This window comes from Trematomus bernacchii, unplaced genomic scaffold (genome assembly GCF_902827165.1).
Source record: "Trematomus bernacchii unplaced genomic scaffold, fTreBer1.1, whole genome shotgun sequence".
NCBI lineage: Eukaryota > Metazoa > Chordata > Actinopteri > Perciformes > Nototheniidae > Trematomus > Trematomus bernacchii.
In genome coordinates this window covers 1,015,374-1,034,936 of record NW_022987669.1, presented here as the reverse complement: position 1 = coordinate 1,034,936, position 19,563 = coordinate 1,015,374, and the positions used below count along the sequence as shown (strand labels likewise).

At 40.1% G+C, this 19,563-nt stretch overlaps 1 protein-coding gene across 1 annotated transcript in view; it reads right to left on the bottom strand.

Annotated features, from left to right (window-relative positions):
* Nucleotides 1-19,563, bottom strand: part of adcy8 (adenylate cyclase 8 (brain)) — a 114,337-nt gene that overhangs the window by 62,844 nt on the left and 31,930 nt on the right. Inside the window, 1 exon segment of the mRNA XM_034135971.1 lies at nucleotides 3,813-3,962. Coding sequence (XP_033991862.1) covers nucleotides 3,813-3,962 — 150 coding nt within the window.

Sequence of the window (19,563 nt, the reverse complement as noted above, 5' to 3'; positions counted from 1 at the left end):
ATAGGTTTGATAGTGAGCTAAAGACCAGACCGGTAAACTGAATTTGACAACTGATTAATGCACTCCTCTGTTTTTCGAGTTATAAACTAGCCTAATATTATATATGATATATATATATTGTAGGGCCATACCTATATAAGGTATATTTATACGTTTCTGTTTTCAAAATACCAAACAGATCATGCATTTCAGCCATGCCTCATTTCGCTCTATTTGCTGTTCTCCAGCCCTGTTTTTGCAGGGGCTGATTCTGTGAGCTGCAGCTGACCACGCCCCCCTGCAGGAGAGGGGAGCCGTGCTCTGATCAAGTCAGAAGAGGGGGAGAAAAATAGATCTCCGTCCTCCGTGTTTTATTATATAGAGTCGTTATTAATTTGTTTTAAAGCTCAATAAATAACAAAGAAGACCTTTGACCGGCACTTTTCTAATTTTGTCCGGAAGATTTAAACTTTAACGGACATCTTGACCGGTGAAAGAAACTGAAACTGAAACTCTGCCGCACGGTCCCCTCGTTCCTTGGAAGAGGAGGAGAGGTGGGTGTTTGTCATCTGCTGGTGGACTAACCGGAGAGAATTACAGTGCTTGCCTCGACGGGGAGGGATTGCATTGAATTAAAGCAGCGGGAGCAAACGCTTGCCTCGGGGAGGGAGAAAGAAAGCCACAACGGAGAATAAACAGAAGGGTAACCATGGTAACTATGGGCGGGAAGTCTTCTTCGCTGCTTTTGTGGCAGACTACAGCGCCACTTACAGGCCTGGCATATGTACTACAGCGTCTCCAGCGCTTTCGAACGGCAATGGCCGTGGCTGTCTCCTCCTGATTGGTGGAGTTGGCCCAATAGCCGTAGCGCCACCGTCCTGACGTCAGGACAGTGTTCAAATCTGGATCAGTTTTTATCAGATCCGTTGCAGCCCCTTTTTTAGAGATTTGGGTATGGAGGAAAATAGAGAGGGTTGTGTTTTCTGACACTTGGTGAGTTCCCTGGAACACCGGGGACACATATTCATGTAGAAAAGACGTACAAAAGTGCATTTTGCATGATTGGTCCCCTTTAAGTCAATCTATCATATCGCTTAATACTAAGGCATTACACATTTTAAAGGTTGACGCTGTAGAGAGCGCTGTGCTGCGTTGTTAGCGCTGTGTTGTTTTAAACATTTTAAACAAATGATCTTAATGCAATGTGGTGGGGACAAAATTATTTCTGTTTAAAGGTCCCATGTCATGCTTTTCCAGTTATTACCCGTCCCCTTGTCCCCACATGTGTTATGTAGCTTTTTCTGCATGTAAACAGTCTGCAGAGTCACAAACCCTCAAAGTACACCCTGTAGCGAGTAAAACTCTAACACAGGAAAGACCTGTCTCTGCTGCCCCAGAACGCCTCGTTGGACATTTTTCTTTTTCCATTTTTTGGACCACGGATTGGTCCAAATGAACCAATCCGTGGAGCTCCTCACACACACACACTCTCTCAGCGGCGAAACTGTGACGCGCTGGGGGGGGTGTGCTAGTGGAGCCTCGCAGCGGCGAAACTGTGGTGCGCTTACACTGTAGGTGCGCCGCATTTGGGGGTGCGGGTGGAGCCTCGCAGATGGGGGTGCTGCAGCCCCCTCAGCACCCCCTCCTTCCCGCGTCCATGGTGCTCAGGCTGAGTTCAGGTGAGTTTCTCGGTGTCTCGCAGACCCCACGCAGCAACCAGGAAATGACACCAGTAACCCAGCTCACACTGTCCGCTCCTCGGAGCAGCGAGCCCCGCAACGTCCTGCCAACACGGCACCCAGACCCCACGCAGCATTCTCATCTGCTTGTCATTACTGGTCTCATTTTCTGGTTGCTAACAAACGCCATTGTAACACATAATCACTGATGTTCCGCTGTAACGGTGGTAGACTCATCAGAACAGAGTGGGCGAGCTGACCAATCAGAGCACAGTGGGCTCACAGGGAGGGGGGGGGGGGGGCAGGAGCTCCAACAAGCCGTGTAGGACAGAGAGTGAATACACATACTATACAGAGAGAAACCAATGTGAGTTTGGAACATCGAACAATGTAAATCTATTCTAGTAGACCTCAACAATGGAATTATGATCAGTAGAAATGGCCATGTCATGGGACCTTTAATACTTGTATTACCAGTTTATCTATTTGCCCATAAAATAAATGGTAAACAGGTTTCAAGTTTTTACACTCGGTCTATTGCTAGGGAGGAATATTCTCATCAGCTGCACACAGATCTGATGTGGCCTAACCTTCCTCACAATAATATATGATACACAAATGTCAGATTTACATGTAGTACTTTCTGACTGGAGAAAAGCCACCTGCTCCTCGTATAGAGAGACGGAAACAAAGGTGATTTATCTGGATGTGAACCTGACCTCTGTATCACATCACAGTCACTCTTTAAGGAAACACACACACAGTGTGGCCTTATGACAGAAACATGGCTCTGTGTTCTTACAGCATGTTGACAGAAATGGAAGGCAATGATTGGTTCACATCAAGACATCTCGGTCCATTACAGCTCAGAGCCAAAAACCTTCCTGGAAACACGACAGCGTAAAAGCTTTCTGTGGCGTCTCAGAGCCCGGCCGTCCACTCCACTGCGTAAACAAAGCTCTCTGTCGCTGTGTGTGTGTGTGTGTGTGTGTGTGTGTGTGTGTGTGTGTGTGTGTGTGTGTGTGTGTGTGTGTGTGTGTGTGGTGTGTGTGTGTGTGTGTGTGTGTGTGTGTGTGTGTGTGTGTGTGTGTGTGTGTGTGTGTGTGTGTGTGTGTGTGTGTTTACTTCTGTGCCCATCTGACTCAGACTATGTTGATTCTATTTCAGTATGTGTGTGTGTGTGTGTGTTTGGTAGCTTGTTAGGCAGTGTTTGCAGCAGTGTGTGTGTGTGTGCGTGTGTGCGTGCGTGTGTGTCCACCACACTGATGCCCAGTTAGCAGCGGATCGATGTAGCGTCCGTGTTCCTGTCCTCTCTGCGGGCTCATTAGCCGAGCTGCTAACAGTCAGTGCTGTCGACTGAAATCCATCAATCGCTCTGCTTTATTTATCAAAGTCTGTGCACACTGAGCGACATCACTCAACAACAGGAGGTTAAAGAAACACTGGCTGTCTTTACCATATCAAGTGTGTTGTTGTTTAGCGTGTTAGCATGCTTATTATTACATGCATTTATCCAAATAAACTTGCACTGCTCCTAGTGCTAGGATGGGTAAAAAGCAGAGAACAAATGTCACTGTGTGTGTGCTGTGTGCATGAACATGAGTGACCAATAAAGAGGGTTTCATCCTCCAATTCTCTCTACACTTCAATACCAGAAACATGCCTACAGGAGCAATTTGGGGTTTAGAATCAACCCAAGCACACTTCGACATGTTGACTGCATGGACTTGGGATATAACCACTGACCCTTCCAGTTGATTGACACCCATTTGCGTCATAGAAGAAAACAATAAAATATTTGCTAATCTACACGAACAAGGTCATTAGTTTTGGACAACATTTAGTTTTGAGATGCTTTAGTTTGGACAAAGCGGTTTGCACTTACGGTAGCCACAAACGTTCGTTAATCAGCATCAAACAAACGCTGAGTCATTTTCAGGGGTTGAGGACTCATTCCTCCATTGATTCCAGTCTATAAACTATGGCACACTTTGTCTCTGAATACAACAGTTACCACCCACAGTGTTGACCTTCTTTGAGCAGCATGAGGCAACACAAGTTTCTTTATAAAGCACCTTTCCACAAAATACTTTCCCGCATGAATCTTTGGCCTTAAAACATTGTTTGAGCATTATTGTGTGTTGTTGTCCTCACCTGTCTCTGGTTCTCTGTCTCCAGCCTCAGACGCGCCTCGATGCAGCGCCTCGTCTCCAGGAAGGCCTGACGCTGAGCCCGGTCCGACAGATAACTGATGAAGACCCCCGCTGTGTTCATACAGAGGAACAGTACCGCCTGAGCCGCCACCTGGAACACACACATACATATAGAGGGTGAGATATCACATACGATACGATCAGAGGTAGGAAGTAGTGGAGTACAAATACTTTGTTACTGTACTTAAGTACATTTTTCTGGTATCAGTACTTTACTCCACTACTACTTCTTACATGTTGAACCCAAATACCTGTACTTTCTACTTCTTACATGTTGAACACAAATACCTGTACTTTCTACTTCTTACATGTTGAACACAAATACCTGTACTTTCTACTTCTTACATGTTGAACACAAATACCTGTACTTTCTACTTCTTACATGTTGAACACAAATACCTGTACTTTCTACTTCTTACATGTTGAACATGTTCTTACATTTTCACTACTGGAACAAATACTGTACTTCTACTTCTTACATGTTGAACACAAATACCTGTACTTTCTACTTCTTACATGTTGAACACAAATACCTGTACTTTCTACTTCTTACATGTTGAACACAAATACCGTACTTTCTACTTCTTACATGTTGAACACAAATACCTGTACTTTCTACTTCTTACATGTTGAACACAAATACCTGTACTTTCTACTTCTTACATGTTGAACACAAATACCTGTACTTTCTACTTCTTACATGTTGAACACCAAATACCTGTACTTTCTACTTCTTACATGTTGAACCCAATACCTGTACTTTCTACTTCTTACATGTTGAACACAAATACCTGTACTTTCTACTTCTTACATGTTGAACACAAATACCTGTACTTTCTACTTCTTACATGTTGAACACAAATACCTGTACTTTCTACTTCTCACATGTTGAACACAAATACCTGTACTTTCTACTTCTTACATGTTGAACACAAATACCTGTACTTTCTACTTCTTACATGTTGAACACAAATACCTGTACTTTCTACTTCTTACATGTTGAACACAAATACCTGTACTTTCTACTTCTTACATGTTGAACACAAATACCTGTACTTTCTACTTCTTACATGTTGAACACAAATACCTGTACTTTCTACTTCTTACATGTTGAACACAAATACCTGTACTTTCTACTTCTTACATGTTGAACACAAATACCTGTACTTTCTACTTCTTACATGTTGAACACAAATACCTGTACTTTCTACTTCTTACATGTTGAACACAAATACCTGTACTTTCTACTTCTTACATGTTGAACACAAATACCTGTACTTTCTACTTCTTACATGTTGAACACAAATACCTGTACTTTCTACTTCTTACATTTTGAACACAAATACTTGTACTTTCTACTTCTTACATGTTGAACACAAATACCTGTACTTTCTACTTCTTACATTTTGAACACAAATACCTGTACTTTCTACTTCTTACATGTTGAACACAAATACCTTGTACTTTCTACTTCTTACATGTTGAACACAAATACCTGTACTTTCTACTTCTTACATTTTGAACACAAATACCTGTACTTTCTACTTCTTACATGTTGAACACAATACCTGTACTTTCTACTTCTTACATGTTGAACACAAATACCTGTACTTTCTACTTCTTACATGTTGAACACAAATACCTGTACTTTCTACTTCTTACATGTTGAACACAAATACCTGTACTTTCTACTTCTACATGTTGAACACAAATACCTGTACTTTCTACTTCTTACATGGTTGAACACAAATACCTGTACTTTCTACTTCTTACATGTTGAAACACAAAATACCTGTACTTTCTACTTCTTACATGTTTAAACACAAATACCTGTACTTTCTACTTCTTACATGTTGAACACAAATACCTGTACTTTCTACTTCTTACATGTTGAACACAAATACCTGTACTTTCTACTTCTTACATGTTGAACACAAATACCTGTACTTTCTACTTCTTACATGTTGAACACAAATACCTGTACTTACATTTGAACACAAATACTGTACTTTTACTTCTTACATGTTGAACAACAAATACCTGTACTTTCTACTTCTTACATGTTGAACACAAATACCTGTACTTTCTACTTCTTACATTTTGAACACAAATACCTGTACTTTCTAACTTCTTACATTTTGAACACAAATACCTGTACTTTCTACTTCTTACATTTTGAACACAAATACCTGTACTTTCTACTTCTTTACATTTTGAACACAAATACCTGTCTTTCTACTTCTTACATGTGAACACAAATACCTGTACTTTCTACTTCTTACATGTTTGAACACAATACCTGTAGCTTTCTACTTCTTACATGTTGAACACAAATACCTGTACTTTCTAATTCTTACATGTTTGAACACAAATACCTGTACTTTCTAATTCTTACATGTTGAAACACCAATACCTGTACTTTCTACTTCTTACATGTTTGAACACAAATACCTGTACTTTCTACTTCTTACATGTTGAACACAAATACCTGTACTTTCTACTTCTTACCATGTTGAACACAAATACCTGTACTTCTACTTCTTACATGTTGAACACAAATACTGTACTTTCTACTTCTTACATGTTGAACACAAATACCTGTACTTTCTACTTCTTACATGTTGAACACAAATACCTGTACTTTCTAATTCTTACATGTTGAACTCAAATACCTGTACTTTCTACTTCTTACATGTTGAACACAAATACCTGTACTTTCTACTTCTTACATGTTGAACACAAATACCTGTACTTTCTACTTCTTACATGTTGAACACAAATACCTGTACTTTCTACTTCTTACATTTCCCAAACAGGGTTTGTTTGTGCTAAATTGTCACTCCTAGATAGCCTAGTGTTATAAGACAATTAAAATGTGCTTTTTTATGTGCAATACAATTCTGCTTCAATACGAATGAATTATTTTGTCATCTGCAGCTCAGAAAGTGCCTTGTTGTCCGGGTTTAAACGGCACTATGTTGGATTGTTTTTGTATATTTGGGATAGCTGTCAGTTGAGAGATGACTGGAAATGGAGGGTCAGGAAATTGAGAAAGGACAAGCTGTATTTGAGTCAAACTCCACACTTCTCAATACTGCAGTTAACCAAAAAAACACACCTTTAAATCCCTTGTACTTCAACAATCACTCCTTTATAACCGTTTGCATACCGGTTTTTGTTAGGAGGTTAAACAGGTCGTAATTGCTGACATAATCTCAGTCCAACATTTGCATTAAATACAATTTTCAGGCTAGTTCCAGTTAATAGATGCGTATTATGCACATTTAGCTTCAGACATCAGATATAATATGTCCTGAAACTAACCTTAATCTTAAAAATGATGTCTGTGTGCACATTTCAAAGAGATATAACCCAAATGGTGTCAATGGGATCAGTCTAGCAATAAAACATGTGTTTATTATACTATTAAATCAAGTCTCTCGGGTGTGGGTTTGTGTTTACACTTACTCAAGTTCGTAAGAGTTTAAACACACACACACACACACACACACACACACACACACACACACACACACACACACACTGATGTAGAGTAGCACTACAGTGGGAAAACTCCACAGCTGAATATTTTATAAATAGGGCGTCTATTTCCACGATCTCATGACTTAGCGCTTCATTACTTTACGATGTATAGACTCCTTTTAAATAATACACCCTCCTCAGGCTCTGTGTCACGATGACTCTGATGAAGGTCTTGTAGTAATGTCAGCGTTAGACAACAGTATGCATTTCCATCTGCATAGAGAACCCTCTGTTTGGTGTGTTTGCACACAGACGGATGATTTGTTGAACAGCGTCACATGGTACGTTAAACATGTACCGACTGACCCCGAGACATCACGGGCAGAGGTGGGAAGTAACTAAGTACATTTACTCAAGTACAATTTTGAGGTACTTGTACTTTGCTTGAGTATTTACATGTTATGCTATTGGTACTTCTACTCCACTACAGTTCAGAGGTAAACGGTGTACTTTTCCTCCACTACATGTATTTAATACCTTTAGTTACTTCACAGATGTGGATGAATGATGTGAAATATAATCAAGTGTTAAATCAGACTTTAGTTCCACCTGGAGTAAATCCACAAGCTACCCTGCAGTATACAAAGTCATTCAAACTAGCTGCACCTTTACCAGCTTTGAGAACACTTTCATGATCAATCATTATAAAACATATCATATATATTATTCTGAAATGGACCAATCTGCACAATGACTACTTTTACTGTCGCTACTTTCACTATATTTTGATGATAATACTTTTCTACTTTCACTTGAGGAACATTTTGAATGCAGGACTTTCACTGAAACAGAGTATTCCTACACTCTGGTACTTCTACTTTTACTAAGTACAAGACCTGAGTACTTCTACTTTTACTCAAGTACAAGATCTGAGTACTTCTACTTTTACTCAAGTACAAGACCTGAGTACTTCTACTTTTACTCAAGTACAAGACCTGAGTACTTCTACTTTTACTCAAGTACAAGATCTGAGTACTTCTACTTTTACTCAAGTACAAGATCTGAGTACTTCTACTTTTACTCAAGTACAAGATCTGAGTACTTCTACTTTTACTCAAGTACAATATCTGAGTACTTCTACTTTTACTCAAGTACAAGACCTGAGTACTTCTACTTTTACTCAAGTACAAGACCTGAGTACTTCTACTTTTACTCAAGTACAAGATCTGAGTACTTCTCCCACCTCTGATCACGGGTTATTGTGTACTTCACTCAGTGTCAAATGTTTAATAAATCATAGCAATGGTACTTTATACGCTGAAACACTTGACTCCTGTAATATTAACAATGATTGTCTTATCTGCCGTAAAACAACACACACACAAAGTGACTCAACATGGCCGCCCTCCCTTGGACTCTTTGACAGACGACAGAAGGTTTTTCCTCAGCAGTGATCCTGTAACGTGTTGAGCAGTCAGGCGTGTTTAAGAGAGGAAAGCCTGGCTGATGTAACGCTCTGCAACAGAAACATCACGGGGGATTTCTCCACCTCCACCCACCAGGCTTCCTCCTGCGGATTCACATGATGCAAGTGTTTCAAGCGTTCAACACAAACCCTACACTGCTTCCACCGTGATGCTTCTCTGAAGAACACACACACACACACACACACACACACACACACTCACACACACACACACACACACACACACACACACACACACACACACACACACACACACACACACCTTTCCATTTACGCTCGCTTAAGATGCTAAACTGAACCGCTTTGTTCAAAACTATTAGTCAGTATTCTAGTAAATGTATCATCAAGTCTCATTTAAAGTGGACCTATCATGCTATATTTGAATAATATAGTGTAGGACCATACCTATATAAGGCATATTTATACTTTTTTTTTTTCAAAATACCAAACAGATCATGCATTTTAGCCATGCCTCATTTTGCTCAATTTGACAATTTTTACCCCTGTTTTTGCAAGGGCTGATTCAGTGAGAACAGCACCATCTACAGGCCTGGCATATGTACTACAACGTCTCCAGCGCTTTCGAACGGCAATGGCCGTGGTTGTCTCCTCCTGATTGGTGGAGTTGGCCCAATAGCCGTAGCGCCACCGTCCTGACGTCAGGACAGTGTTCAAATCTGGATCAGTTTTTATCAGATCCGTTGCAGCCCCTTTTTTAGAGATTTGGGTATGGAGGAAAATAGAGAGGGTTGTGTTTTCTGACACTTGGTGAGTTCCCTGGAACACCGGGGACACATATTCATGTAGAAAAGACGTACACAAGTGCATTTTGCATGATAGGTCCCCTTTAAGTATATAACTTAATTCTCTGGTTTGATTTTCCCGCGGTTTGAATTCACGTCTAGCTTCTAATTTTCACTTCCTTAGAACAGACAGAAGGCTGTCTCTTCGACCATTGTTAGGATTCATATTAGGTTTCTAATTACCTGTAAAGCCGTTGTGTCCTTGGGCAAGACACTTCACCTGAACTTGCTCCTGTGGGTATTGTCCACAGGAGATGACCATTACATGTATGTATGATCTGTATGTGTAATGTGTATTTGTAAAGCGCTTTGAGATTCATTGATAAAGCGCTATAATAAATATATGCATTATTATTATTATTATTATGTATGGAAGTTTTCCTGTAATGTAAATTTTCTTGCTGAGACCTTCCCCTTTCCTTCATTTTGAGTGTATAAAGCAGGGGTCTCAAACTCAAGGCTCGGGGGCCAAATCCGGCCCGCGATTTGCAAAGAATATAATACGCTTATTATACGGTTACATACAGAAGCAGGTTGCCCATAAACTACATGTCCCACAATGCATCTTGTTTTGTGACATGCACACTGAAGAGACTTGCAATAATTTGCCCTGGACTTCTGTTTTCAGACGTAGTTAATTACTAAGTTATTATCCGATCCGATAATAATCCAATTCAGAGGCAATAATGTCATATAATACATTATTTTATATATATATTATATATTTATATAGTTACAACCGGCCCTTTGAGTTCAACCTTTATGCGAATGTGGCCCGCGTTTGTATTCTCTGTTGCATGTGGTCAGATCTAGTAATTATTTGCTTGTGCTAGATTCTGTCCTTTCAGCTGAAATAGATGAACTTTTTTGACTTTATTAAATAACAAAACTTCATTTGTTCATTTCTCAACAAACAGGTTGTTGTGGTGTGGAATTTCCTCCACAGTCAGTTTAGGGGAATGAAACTGTGTGTATCTGTGGTCCTCCCATGGGGTGAGGCATGTGTTTGTGGAGTTATTAAAGGTTGCAGACGTGTCAGGACAGGCCCTGAGCATCTGCTACCTTCAGAGGAGATACTGTAGTATTATTGTTTGCTAAATCCTCATGAGATGGTTGAGGTAAGGCATTGACCTCGAATGGTTAGGATTTGAGTATATGCAGGAATGAGACGTAAGACCTGAAAATGATCCAGCACTTCAGCACTTCCTGCTCCCTCTTCAGTGTTTTTCTGAATGTGTTTTTGGTTGTTAGCCTGAAGTAAGGTCTGTGGTTAACACACAACCCAGTCTCACGGCATTTCGTGTAATAGTCACAAAATAAATGTAATCTATTGATTCGTGTTCACCAACACCATTTTTTTTGTGTCACACAGAATGATTTAAAAGCAATGTATTTCTATTGGTAGTATGTTTCGTGCCTGCACCACATCTCTTTGTCCGGTCGGGTCTTGGAAGACCAGAAGCTGTGTGGTTCATAAAAACAATATCTTACCCTAAGCCTAACCCTATCCCTTTTATTTTAAATTGTATAATGTCAGACTTTTTTTGCTGTCCGTAAGGAAAAGAAATGGCTCAGAGCCTCAGAATACTGACATCTGTATTTTCTAAATCTTTTTTTCTTACTAATTTGTTATTATTTACATTGCTTTTAAAATCGTTCTGTGTGACACGACAAAAATGTGGAAATCATGTTGGTGAACACGAATCAAGATTAATCTCGTGACTATAACACCAAATGCCGTGAGACTGGGTTGTAAGTCATGTGACCCTGCTGTAGTTGCTTTGTAGCCCAAGATTAGCCACCTTTAGCTTAGCGGTGGTGACGTGAAGTCATGTGACCTGAATTCTTGCTGTATTACGAGATCATGCGCCAATTGCAGGATTTTGAACTCACACAAAAATGTGTCTTTGCAAGCTTCAACTACAGCGTCTGTGCCGATCAGCGTCCTGTGTAAAGCTCTGTCCTAACATTCAAAACAACAATGGCAGCAGCAACAATGGAGGTTAGAGCCACTGGATTAGCACCAGAACTGGAGAGTCTTTCTTTGTTGAAAGAATAGCAAATGTCCTCGCTCGTCTCCTGACTTCCTCTGGCATGAGATTGATTGACAGATTGTTGACGAGTGCCCGGCCTTTTCCAAACAGTTTCTAATAACAGCTCTTCGGATGGCTCTGAACAAACCATCAGGCACCTGAGTGTCTTTCTACCATCAAAGGTCACAGAGGACAGGTTTTATTCCCCTGCACAATAAGAAGAGTGCTGGATCTGCAGGGGGCTGATAAGGAAGTCGATCAATAAGTCATGATGAAATGCTCAGGTGATGTCTGGCTCTTTGAAAATGTTTTCCAGAGGTGGGGGAAGTACTCAGATCTGGTAGTTGAGTTAAAGTAGAAGTACTCAGATCTTGTACTTGAGTAAAAGTAGAAGTACTCAGATCTTGTACTTGAGTAAAAGTAGAAGTACTCAGCTCTTGTACTTGAGTTAAAGTAGAAGTACTCAGATCTTGTACTTGAGTTAAAGTAGAAGTATTCAGATCTTGTACTTGAGTAAAAGTAGAAGTACTCAGATCTTGTACTTCAGTAAAAGTAGAAGTACTCAGATCTTGTACTTGAGTTAAAGTAGAAGTACTCAGATCTTGTACTTGAGTTAAAGTAGAAGTACTCAGATCTTGTACTTGAGTTAAAGTAGAAGTACTCAGATCTTGTACTTGAGTAAAAGTAGAAGTACCAGATTGTAGGAATACTCTGTTACAGTAAAAGTCCTGCATTCCTCAAGTAAAAGTAGAAAAGTATTCTCATCAGAATATAGTGAAAGTAGCGACAGTAAAAGTAGTCATAGTGCAGTGCTTTCTGGTCCTTTAATGTATAAAGAACACGTAATTAGAAAGTATGACTTTTGATTGTGTTCTGGTTTTATGTTTCAGTATTTTGAAAGCGACTGAAAGAATATTGCTTTTATTTCATTTGTTTTTGTAAGAAGGGGCAGTATAAATAAAACGTTCTTCTCCCTGCTCCTTTCCACCATGCGCTATAAAAAAACAACCAGTATAAGTGAACATGTTTTGTAAAGTGAACATGTTTTGTTTTAAATGAACTGCCATGTGTGGAATAAACAAATAAATAAATCTCTTATAGCATTCAATTCTCTGATAATCATCATGTCCATGACATCTCTCTACTGTGTCAGTTTCTTTATGGAGAGGCAACGCTCTCTCCTTCACTCACACAGAACTGTGTCGCTGACAGAAAGCCGTCTGTCGCTGAGGGAAGATCTGAAGAGCTCTGCCTCTGCAGGAGAAGCACGTTTCAAGAGGAAGAGTCGAGAGTGAAGAGGAGGGGTTTCTGACTCCTCGCTCTTCACAGATCAACGATACGTGGAGAGAGAGAGAGGATGTTTTACACCAGCTGGAAACACTGCAGATGTGTTCTGATGTTTGGGGATGCATTCGATTAGAGTCCAGTCGATGTACTCCATTGATTACAAATTGGAAAATGTTTACATACAAGGCATTGCACATACTAAATAAGTATACAGTACTGTATGTACTCAAGTACTTAAGTACAAATATGAGGTACTTGAACTTTACTCGTGCCTTTATACTTCTACTCCACTACTATGCAAAGGGAATATTGCACTTTTTACTCTTTACACATCTTTATACTACTTACTTTCTAAATGCAGCTTTGTTTTACACAAAAAACTTAAAATAAAATAAAGATGTTTTGATGTAGATAAACATATACAACATTATATTTTAGCACATCACAAACAATAATTGGGTTGCCAAAAGATTAATCGACATCAATTTGACTTACAATTATGTTAAATATGTATTTATTTGTTCCTGTAATGAGTACTTTACCTCCTAATAACTCAACTTTAACTTAAAGTGGACCTATCATGCTATATTTGAATAATATATTGTAGGGCCATACCTATATAAAACATGTCTGTTTGGTATTTTTTTCAAAATACCAAACAGATCATGCATTTTAGCCATGCCTCATTTTGCTCTATTTGCTCTTTTCCAGCCCTGTTTTTGCAAGGGCTGATTCTGTGAGAAGTCTTCTTCACTGCTTTTGTGGCAGACTACAGCGCCACTTACAGGCCTGGCATATGTACTACAGCGTCTCCAGCGCTTTCGAGCGGCAATGGCCGTGGCCCAACCCCCCATTCCCCTGATAGGTGGAGAGTTGCCCATATAGGCGGAGCTCCCTGTTTCTGACGTCAGAACAATTCAAATCTGTATCAGCTCCGTTGCAGCCCCGTTTTTAGAGATTTGGGTATGGAGGAAAATAGAGAGGGTTGTGTTTTCTGACACTTGGTGAGTTCCCTGGAACACCGGAGACACATATTCATGTATAAAAGACGTACAAAAGTGCATTTTGCATGATAGGTCCCCTTTAACTTCTATTATGAATGCAATACTTGTACTTGTCATGGAGTATTTTAACATTGTAGTATTAGTAATTTCATTAAGTGAAGGATCTGAATACTTCTTCCACCTCTGCTAAAATTATAATTGAATAAAACCCAATTTCCCCAGTGACACTGTATATAAGATTCTGATAAAACAAGAACAGTAGGAAGTAGAATAGGATTAAATGACGTAGCAATAACAATGAGGTAACCAAAGGAGGATTAAGTACAAAAAGAAATAGAAGAATTACATCTTAAATGTTCCTGCTGGGATTTTATTTAGTAAAACTGTTTTAATTTCTACGATGAAGGTGGAGGCGGACATTAATTCAGTGGAGGCGGCAGCATGTTCCCGTAAAGAAAGTGAAATCTCTCAGAGTGTGTGTAGGAGTTTTCTTTAAGCTACACGCACACACACACACACACACACACACACACACACACACACACACACACACACACACACACACACACACACACACACCTTTCTCACAGTCTTCCCCCAGAGGCTATATCTCACAGAGCGTGTGTGTGTGTGTGTATGTGCGTGTGCGTGCATGCGTGTGTGTGACTGTGTGATTGTGTTACTGTGTGTGACTGTGTGTGTGTGACTGGGTGTGAGTGTGTGTTACTGTGTGTGTGTGTGTGTGTGTGTGTGTGTGTGTGTGTGTGTGTGAGAGTGTGTGTTACTGTGTGTGACTGTGTGTGACTGTGTGTGTGTGAGTGTGTGTTACTGTGTGTGACCGTGTGTTTCTGTGTGTGACTGTGTGTGTGTGTGTGTGTGAGAGTGTGTGTTACTGTGTGAGACTGTGTTACTGTGTGTTGCTGTGTTACTGTGTTACTGTGTGTGTGTGTGTGTGTGTGTGTGTGTGTGTGTGTGTGTGTGTGTGTGTGTGTGTGTGACTGTGTGTGACTGTGTGTGTGTGTGTTCCTGTGTGTGACTCTGTGCGTGTGTGTGTGTGTTACTGTGTGTGTGTGTGTGTGTGTGTGTGTGTGTGTGTGTGTGTGTTACTGTGTGTGTGTGACTGTGTGTGTTACTGTGTGTGTTACTGTGTGTGATTGTGTGTGTGTGTGTGTGTGTGTGTATGTTACTGTGTGTGACTGTGTGATTGTGTGTGTGTGTGCGTGTGTTACTGTGTGTGTTACTGTGTGTGTTACTGTGTGTGTGTGTGTGTGTGTGTGATTGTGTGTGTGTGACTGTGTGTGTTACTGTGTGTGTGTGTGTGTGTGTGTGTGTGTGTGTGTGTGTGTGTGTGTGTGTGTGTGTGTGTGTGTGTGTGTGTGTGTGTTAATGTGCATCTCTCCCAGGACGCCATCAGCACTGATTCAATTTCTCCCTCGGCCCCTGAAGGCCTCTGCTTCTCCCACGGAGACTCAAATTAAATTAAAACTCCCCCTAAATAATCCGCTGCCTCTCGGGTGCGGCCATGTTGTTTTGGAAAAGAGCATCAATGGCGGCGTCTTCTCTCAATAAAGGGCATCAGCGTGGATGTTTTTAACAAGACCTCATTAAGAGCAGGAGGAGGCTTACAAAACAGATACATGGAAAATAATGAGGCTAGGTTAATAATAGTAATAATTATCATAATGTTTTCAATTTAATTCAGGGGTGAAGAGAGAGAGAGAGAGAGAGAGAGGCGCACGGCGTGACACGGAAAACAAACACACATTTAGAATATCAGTTATGAGTCCAGATTTAGCCGAGCATAAGTAGATTTAAGAGAGCCTTTAACGGGACAAAATGGTTTGGAAAGAGCGTGCAGACACTCAGCATTAATATTTCAGAGATATCAGATGCACAATGGATTTCTATTACGTTCACTTCAGCAGGAGGCTTTACAGAATCACATATGGACTCTAGAAGAAGGAAAGTTTATAGCCCAATAACTTATTTTCATAACAAGCTTGAAATATACCCTTCATATTTCCCCTTATTATAAGAAATCAGCGGTGTGAAGGGATGAGCTGCCAAACCATTTTGTAATAAAATGAAAATAATTCAATCCCATTAATGGAAAGCTGTGATGTAGGCTGTTTTTCTTAAAGCACATTCAAGTATCAAGCCTAATTTACCCCATTTGATTGATTTTGCTAGCTTATAACTTAAAGTGGACCTATCATGCTATATTTGAATAATATAGTGTAGGGCCATACCTATATAAGGCATATTTAATTTTTTTTTTTTTCAAAATACCAAACAGATCATGCATTTTAGCCATGCCTCATTTTGCTCAATTTGAAAAATGTTAGCTCTGTTTTTGCAAGGGTTGATTCTGTGAGCAACAGCACCATCTAGAGGCCTGGCATATGTACTACAGCGTCTCCAGCGCTTTCGAATGGCAATGGCCGTGGCTGTCTCCTCCTGATTGGTGGAGTTGGCCCAATAGCCGTAGCGCCACCGTCCTGACGTCAGGACAGTGTTCAAATCTGGATCAGTTTTTATCAGATCCGTTGCAGCCCCTTTTTTAGAGATTTGGGTATGGAGGAAAATAGAGAGGGTTGTGTTTTCTGACACTTGGTGAGTTCCCTGGAACACCGGGGACACATATTCATGTATAAAAGACGTACAAAAATGCATTTTGCATGATAGGTCCCCTTTAACTTATGAGGCAATATACCTCTAGTGAGTGGCCCATTACTTCTTGTGTTTTTCTGCACGTGGCCCTCAGTGAAAAATGTTTGGACACCCCTGGTCTATAGGATAAAACACAATAGTTACACAAACACACAAGTGAAGAAGTTAGAGATTATATTATTGTACATTGTAATGGTAACAGACGCAAATGTGTGCCAGGAGATAATTCCATTTTTTCAACCCGAGCAATAAAATTCATGTGACGCTGTCGCAAGAAAGCCAATCACCGATGAGATGATCCGCCTGTTGTCACTAGCGTACTAACGTTGATGAATTAGAAAACAAAGAAGTGACAGTTCTTTATATTTGTAGAGAAACTGAAGAAACTACACTCTGTAGGGCATGGGAAATTAATTTTGCTTCTTTATTTATGTCTATTTGACGTTATTTTGAGTGTGGATGGAACAGCTACAACGTTAGCCACGCCTAGCCGTTCTAGTAACACGAGTCAACAGAAATGATGCAATCGTAAAACGTTTGGACAAGTTACATGTCATTCATTTAACTTTAGCAATATGCTGCTTGCAGAAACACAGATGACTGAATTTGGATACTTTCCTTAGTACCCCGCATGTCGTACACTTATGCAATGTGTGAATTACCACCATGTACAGTAGTGTTGTCTCAAATTAAAAACAGCTGCTGTGCACTCGCAGGAAGTGACGGTAGCCGGCGTAAGCTAGGCAGCTAGCTAGCAACCATTTTCTTTGTGGCACCAAATCATTACAGACTGCTCACTTAACCCCAAAACATTTAAATTGGCTTCTTCTCAACACATACATAGTGGTACGTTTGTTAAATAGTGAGAAAGACCCACGTGTATAACCTTTTTTTATATAGTGCTACCGGAACAAATGCTATCGCTAATGTTCCCGCCAGTTTAGCAAACTAGCCAAGATGGTGGTCGTTGAGTGTGAGAAGTATCCAGCGATCTTCACTCCACTTTTTGACCATTGTGAAAGCACCATCCAAGTACTTAGTGCATTTTGCCATACTTTGCATTGGGATGCACTCAAAACAGCTCATGTGAGAACAGAATGCAAGCATGCAAATTGAGTTAATGCAGCATATAGTACAAATGATTGAATCAAGAATAAGGCTTGCAAAGAATGATTGTAATAACAGTAACAACAACACTATGGCCTACTTCTACAGCAATGTGCTGATCAATGCGTTGATCGCACAGTTCAACCTGCAGTCAGAGATCTGAAAATGTTCTGATCTGCAAAGCTAAATCTCCAGCGCTGGTCTCTGCTAAACCCCCTGCCTGCCAAATGAAGGGATTTATTGAGTGGAGGACAGCGATGATTAACTCTGCTTCACACGCTCTGCTATCTGCTGACGACTACATGAAGACTCTCCTCAGTCCACAGATTGTACTGTTTGAATTCAACACAACAGTGAGACTGTTAAAAAATTGAACTGTTGAAACAACTTCAAAACATTCTTCAGCTACTCAATAATATGTTTCTAATACCTAATATATATATATCATTCCAATAACTTGTATATAGACTCGTACTGCACTATTCCACATCATCACTTTATTTTATAACTATTTTTCTTTTTGTATTGCTCTTGCTCTTATTGTTATTATGTTATTATGTTGCATTGTTGGAGAAGCCTGTGACATAAGATTTTCAACTACATAATTACTCTGTAGCTATGTCAGATTGACAATAAAGAACCTTGAACCTTGAACCTTGACATGGACGGCTTCCATCATTAATTCATCCTGCAGCGAGTTCAATATCCCTCTGATGTTTGCAGATAGACTTTAATAAACAAACTATCTATATCAGCATGTAACCCAGCTGTGTGAGTGAACATGATCTAAACATCATAAATATATTGTGTAACCTGGACCTGTCCTATAAAAGATGAGTTAGATCACAAACCTCCTGCCAATACAAGCTTTACACAGTTTCAGTAATTAGCCGTATTCCACAGGAAGTCCATTAGGGCCAATCAGTCCGTTTAAATGATCTAAAATATAGCCCCTCGTTAAGCTCTGTTTAAAACACACACAGCTGTGACTGTGCCGACCAGCTAACCAATCAGAGCAGACTGGGCTCTGGTTTCAGACAGAGGGGGAAAAGAGGACTCTTTAAAGTAGAGACACTACATACTGATATACACCTGAACATCAGCAGGAGAGGACTCTTTAAAGTAGAGACACTACATACTGATATACACCTGAACATCAGCAGGAGAGGACTCTTTAAAGTAGAGACACTACATACTGATATACACCTGAACATCAGCAGGAGAGGACTCTTTAAAGTAGAGACACTACATACTGATATACACCTGAACATCAGCAGGAAAGAACTCTTTAAAGTAGAGACACTACATACTGATATACACCTGAACATCAGCAGGAGAGGACTCTTTAAAGTAGAGACACTACATACTGATATACACCTGAACATCAGCAGGAGAGGACTCTTTAAAGTAGAGACACTACATACTGATATACACCTGAACATCAGCAGGAGAGGACTCTTTAAAGTAGAGACACTACATACTGATATACACCTGAACATCAGCAGGAGAGGACTCTTTAAAGTAGAGACACTACATACTGATATACACCTGAACATCAGCAGGAGAGGACTCTTTAAAGTAGAGACACTACATACTGATATACACCTGAACATCAGCAGGAGAGGACTCTTTAAAGTAGAGATACTGCATACTGATATACACCTGCACATCAGCAGGAGAGGACTCTTTAAAGTAGAGACACTACATACTGATATACAGCTGAACATCAGCAGGAGAGGACTCTTTAAAGTAGAGATACTGCATACTGATATACACCTGCACATCAGCAGGAGAGGACTCTTTAAAGTAGAGACACTAC